General features: G+C 49.0%; 1 protein-coding gene across 1 annotated transcript in view; it reads right to left on the reverse strand.

Moving 5' to 3' along the window:
- Positions 1 to 6,573, reverse strand: part of LOC307079863 (cadherin-4-like) — a gene marked incomplete at both ends in the record, with an annotated part of 41,093 nt that overhangs the window by 24,990 nt on the left and 9,530 nt on the right. The window contains 1 exon segment of the mRNA XM_079742368.1: positions 5,207 to 5,344. Coding sequence (XP_079598494.1) covers positions 5,207 to 5,344 — 138 coding nt within the window.

Genomic DNA, 6,573 nt, shown 5'->3' on the forward strand with positions numbered 1-6,573 from the left:
CCGTTTAGCCCGTTCCCGATGAGGGCGGCGGTACGATTGGCCTCCTTTGAACGGCGGAGTGACAGTGGGAGCAGAAATGGATGAGGCCTGGCTATGGGGAGGGGTTGAAACAGCTGTTTGAATCTGTAAGAGCGGCTTTTTAGATGTTCCCTAGCTGCGCGAACACATGTGCTTTGTCCTGATAAGCCTGATGTGGCTGGAGCCGCTGTCTGTCATGTGTCTGCTACGGTGGGGCTGGATCAAAGCAATCCGGGGCTCAGGGGATAAGGCCCCGCAAAAACACCAACAACAACAACAACAACAACAACAACAGCAACACACATACACACCCACATGCACACACACTAACAACAAGTACGATGCTAGCAGCCAGGAATATAAGAATACACCAAGCTACGCCTCCAGGACCTAACCACCGACCCAATGGCTACACCGCAAAATGTCTGCATATGCGTGTGCGTTGTCATCGCATCCCATCCCATCACATCCATCGCAAGCTAGCTAGCTAGCTAGCTGAGCTTCTTTAACGACGTACAGTTAGCAAGGCTCCCATGGCGGATCGACAGGCACGGCGCAAGAGACACTGAGCTGCTTATGGGAATGTGAGTATATCAAAGAGCAAAGCCCCCCGCCCAGACTCTCCAACAGGCTGTAATACCCCGCCTGGCAACGCCTCACATCAACCTAGCACACAGTTAACAGTGCTGGACAGATTAGGTGGGGTTGGGGGGGAGTTTCAGGAGAAAGGTTCAGAGGCTCATGACATTATTAACACAGCAGACAAGTCTGGGTGGACTGGCTGCATTCTCCACGGTGTGTTCAGCCGCAGATTTACTCGTTCATGTGCTTGTCTTGTTCAGTGTTTGAGTTTGTGTGTTTGGGTTTGTGTGTGTGTGTGTGTGTGTGTGTGTGTGTGTGTGTGTGTTCATATATGTGTGTCTGTGTGCTCCAATGTGCAATGTTTGACCGCACCTGTCTATGCACAGTTGATGGTTGTGTGTGTGTGTGTGTGTGTGTGTTTGTATGTGTGTTGTGTGTGTGTTGTGTGTATGCTCCTTGTATGACTTCCCCTATGTGGATCTATAATTTATGTGTGTATATACTAAATATCAATATTCAGTATATATATATATATGTGTGTTTTTCTATGTGCGTATATGTATCTATCTATCTATGTGTGTGTGTGTGCGTGTGTGTGTGTGTGTGTGTGTGTGTGTATGTGTGTATGAGTGTGTGAGAGGGAGAGAAAGAAAGAGAGAGAACTAGAGTGAGAGAGAGAAAGCGAGAAACAAAGGTTACATTAAAAACTAGAATCCATATACCCACAACTTGCCAGAAGTGAGTGCGGCTCTTGTCTTCCTGAGAGGCCCTGAGGGTGTACCCCCCCCCCCACCCCTTCCCCCCTCCACCCACCAGCCCCCTCCTCACACTCAAGCACCCCTCAAGGTGGGGCTTCAGCGGCCTGGATGTGATAGGCCGTTAAAGATGTACAATGGCTCTCCCTCCTTTGACGAAAGCCACTCGATACGTTTTGCTTTAACTCTTATTAAGTGTGAGCCGCGGCCCTCGCCGCTTTAGTGTCTCCTCAATAACAACGTGCCAGTCGATAGTGACGTAGACGTATGGATCCCCCCATAAATTCTCTCCGGCTGCCACTTTGCCTCGGGCCGGTTTTGTTGTTGCAGCCCGCTTCGTTTTCTCAACTGTTTGTTTTGACGCGGGCAGTGGGCTGATTTTTTTGGGGGGCAACTCACAACACTTGACAAAACACCGGATGCTAACACTGTCACCTCCAGTACCCCCGCGCTGGCAGCGGGGGGCAAGGGTGGGAGGAGGGGCAGAGGAAGGGAGTGGGCCGGCAGGAGAGGGAAAGGTGCGATGGGGGGGAGGATGTGTGACGGCCAGGGAGGGAGACAGCAGAAGGGAAGTATGACAGCAGAGTTTTACAAACACACACACACACAAACGGATGCATGCACGCACAAGCATGCAGACGCACACACAGGCACACAAACACACACACTCACACAAAATCACACCCATGCAGGCATGCATGCACACACACAAACAGGATATTTATAAAAGGATTTTAATCGCAGGCCGTAGTTAATGTAACGTAGTTAATATAACTGGGACGGCCTTAATATTGTCTAAAATGTCACTGTCAATCACTCAGAGCCCTCAGAGTGACACGTGATCACGCCCCCGTTTTGAGGCACACTCACATATGTGCACACACACACCAGGCTCACTGCTGACTTAGAAAAATAGGTCAGAGTCTGATAGCGGCGATGAAATATTAATAATCAACATTAAAGACAAATTCCCCAAACTTTCCGTTTTCTGGGACACTTTGATAGATCTACGGGGTTTACGGGCAAACACAAAATATTAGCATAATGGCCCGCGCTCCCCACCAAACGGCTTTTATGTTATCCCATCGCTAAAACATGTGATTTATGAAGGCCGAGGGTGAAAGTGTTGTGCTCAGACACAGCTCTGAAAGCCTTCCACTAAAGTTCATCATCAATATCCATGATGGCATTAACTTCCCCACTGTGTCAGTGATGGAAATGCATTTAAACATGCCGAAATACAGTCGGAGAGGATCAATCTATAACCGGCCTCCATCATCAATACGCCCGCGTCACCTGAGAATCCTAATGCATGGAGAGGAGGGAGAGCGTCGACTCAGGAGGGCTGGTGGGGGGTGGGGGGTAAACTGATTTACAATGGGCCATGTATGCGCTCTATCATCGCTTCCGTGACCAATCGTCGGTGAGAGAAGACCATCGCTCACTCTTCATCCTATCATCATCGCTCTCATCCCTTATTTAATGGTCTCCTTTTTTGCAATCTTCCCCTCCGCACCGGCACTCTCCTCTTCTCGGGGCGTGTGTGTGTGCCTTGAGTGTGTGTGTGTGTGTGGGGGAAGTATGTGGGCACACACACACACACACACACACAAGCATATGCTGCGTTTTTGCTCATGCAGCCATGAATACGAGTTCCATGAAGTGTGCGTTGGTGTACTGTAGGCCATGACTGTGTTGATTGTGTGAGTGTGTGTGTGTGTGTTTGTGTGTGTGGTGTGTGTGTGTGTGTAGACGAGAGGGCGTGTGCAAGGTGTGTTTCAACCTCACAACCCCCGGCAGATACGTGATGTAACGGGTCTCCGGTGGCTGGTGAGCGCTTAGTGCCGGCGCTAACAAATCATCATGAGGGTCTTAACAGTCCCCGGGGAGAGTCATGCTAATGCTAGCTCACCGCCGGCCCGCGCACAGAGCACAGAGTAGCGTGGGGCTGATAGCGCAGCTGCTATCAGCACAGCTGCAGCGCCTAGCACCTTATCTACCCACACGACCCATTCTCTCACATTCACACGCACTCACACACAGAAACACACCTGTATGCATATTACACACACTCTCATGTACGCATATACACACGCTGAACATGAACACACGTGCACACACACACATATACATAGACACGTATGCAAACATATGCACATCAAGTACACTATATACACACACACACAAACACACACATTTGCAGAAATATTAACACATAAAAAAACATTCCATACACAAACTCACACACCTACATTCTCACACGTACACACTCACACGTACACTCACACATACGTACACACTCACACGTACGTACACACACACACACACACACACATCTACACACTCACATGTGCACACACACACACACACGTACGTACACACACACACATGCATACACTCACATGTACACAACCACACACAGCCAGACGAATGTTGACGCCCGGAGCCATGCAGGCACATAAATGTAGAAAAACGTATCATCATACTAATAAAACAAAATGCACCCCACCAAGCAGGGTATGACCGAGCCGTGTAGCTATAAATGACACAGGCTAAGTGCATCCCCTCGGCTATGTTTATTTCATTATGCATTCCTCTGTCTTTCCTCTTTCTGCTTCAAATGAGACTGTTAAAGCGCTCTTTCTGCTGCCATCTCCTTTCTACTGCCGCTGCAGCGTGTCTGAATAGCACATAACCGGTTTATCCCCAATTTTAGATAACTTTTACACGACTATTACGATCAGGATGCATTCCACCTAACTTTACTGGGTCTAGACAGCCCTGACAACGACGAATAGGCGGAGATAATAAGGACGATTTAGCGTTGTCTAAGGGGCCCCCCATTCTTTACCTTACTCGCTGTGACATATTTGATGAATAGCCGCACGTTGTACTGTCCTACGTGTATTATTATTCCTCACTATTTATTTGTTTTTTCTCAGCGAGTCGCTTGAATGACCTTCGCAATTCATCGTCATGGACATCAGTGTTTCCTCTAATCATCGTTAACACAATGATGGCTTTCGTTTCTTCTGGGGTTGCAAATCGATGGTATGGATTTATATTAATTCGCTAATCCATATCCGAGGACAACCATCAATTCTTATCCCTATATCCCCGGCGAGGGACCATCTGTGTCTGATATCGCTGGAACTCGCGTCACTCGTGTTCGCTGACCAACACTAAATGCGAACACAACAGAACTACGGGTTTGTTTTGAAACTTTCAGTTAACTTCACATGAATTAATCTCCCAACGAATCATTCTTTTGTTACTCCATGATTTCCTTTTTTCCATTTTCCTCTCCCGGCCCCACCCACTGTCACCCCCATATAACGCCCTGCCCCCACCAGACGCCCTGTCACGCGAGTGGCATCAACTCCCATTCACTTTGTATTGGACATCGTTTGAAGCAAAGGATTATGGGAGGACTGTACTGTGGGCAGGGGCGTGCAGCGCACCGAAAAGGCGGGAAAAAAGTTTAACATCAGTTCACTTTATACAACATGGAAGTGTACTGCACAATGCATTCGTCCATGTGATTATACAATCCACATTCAGTGAGTATAGGGGGACCCGTGATGAGTTCCATTTCCAGTGACACATTGGGAACTCCAACAAGCAACAGCTTAAGGGGGGGGGGGGGGGGTGACATGGTGTCAGGTGGGGCTGGCCAGGGCATCAGCATGTCCCTTGCAGAGAGATGACCCTTTAACACTTCCACCAAATCCTGTACCCCCGTACCCCCAAAAACACACACACGTGCAGAGACACACACACACGCAGATCAACACACACACACACACACACACACACACAGAAACAAACCAACACACAAACTCCCCACTCACCGTCCTGGAAGTGAGCATGGGGGGGTTGTCGTTGATGTCGGTGACGGTGATGAGGGCGGTGGCCGTGTTAGAGAGGCCGAAGTTCAGGTTCCCCTCCATGTCGGTCGCCTGGACGATGAGAGTGTACTGGGGCACTTTCTGTATGGGGGAGATAGACACAGAGAGAGAGAGAGAGAGAGAGAGAGAGAGAGAGAGGGCCAGAATTTTTTTTGGATTTAGATTGTTATTCACCATGTTGTTTGGTTGCTCTTTGTTTACTGCTTGGCCTTTCCATTCCTTCCTTGAAGTTAACAGCAGAAGCAGCAGCATTGTTCCACGGATGTCTGAAGGAATGAGAGACCATGGGTTGTAAAAAGAGCTGTCCATGGTGCTGGATTCTTATTTCAGCACAGGGTAACGAAACAGAGACAATGAGAGGGGGAGAGAGAGGCAGCAAGAGGGAGAGAGTGAGAATAAGAGAGACAGAGAGAGAGAGATTGAGACAGAGGGAGTAAGTGAGAGAGAGAGAGAGAGAGAGAGAGAGAGAAAGAAAGCTGGTTCTGCACGTCTCCAGATGCATCAAAGTCTGAGGGCCTGCACTCTGTCTCTCACTGTCTCTTTGGTTGCACGTGCTGGTTTGTCTATGTTTGTGCAAGGGTCTATGTGTGTGTGTGTGCGTGTGTGTGACTGGGCGCGTGTGTGAGTGAGTGTGTGTCACCAGACACCAGCATCTTCGGCGGGGCTGTTAGACAGATGCGAAGACAATGATGCGAAAGACAGTGATTAATGAAGTATCTACAGAACACTAATATCTGTGAGTGATGAACGCCATTTCATCTCCCAGCTTAAGCAGACACCCTTCAGTAGAAGCTGAAACATCCTCCTCGCCCTCTTATAATGTCTGAGATTTCACTACCACGTGCTTGTGTGATTCTAAATCACACCTCTCTCTTTCTGAGTCTCTTTCTCTCTCGCTCTCTCTCTCTTTCTCCTTCCTCCACCTCATCCCTCTCAGTCCGGATATATTCTCCCTTGTTCTCTCTATCTCTATCTCCGCCTCTCACCCTCCCTGCTTCTCTGTCTGTACATGTTCTCGCTCTGTCTTTTCTCACTCTCTTTGTCTCCCTCTCCCACTCTCGTCCTCTCTTGCTCTGTCTCTCTCCATCCCGGGGCGTAGTTAATGGGCTACAGGAGGGGGAAGGCTGTGGCTGGGTAGCTGTCTGTCGGGAGACTGCGTCGGTCTCGCAGATATTCCCAATTACACTAGCAGGGTCTTTCTTCCACCTGCTAATTACCGAGTAAATATCCCAATTAGGCCGGCGTGCCACATCAGGAGAACGAGACAGCCCCTCACAAGTCCTCTCAGCTTGATGCTAGACCAGCCGCTG

This window comes from Pollachius pollachius (assembly GCF_949987615.1).
Source record: "Pollachius pollachius genome assembly, chromosome: 8".
Lineage (NCBI taxonomy): Eukaryota > Metazoa > Chordata > Actinopteri > Gadiformes > Gadidae > Pollachius > Pollachius pollachius.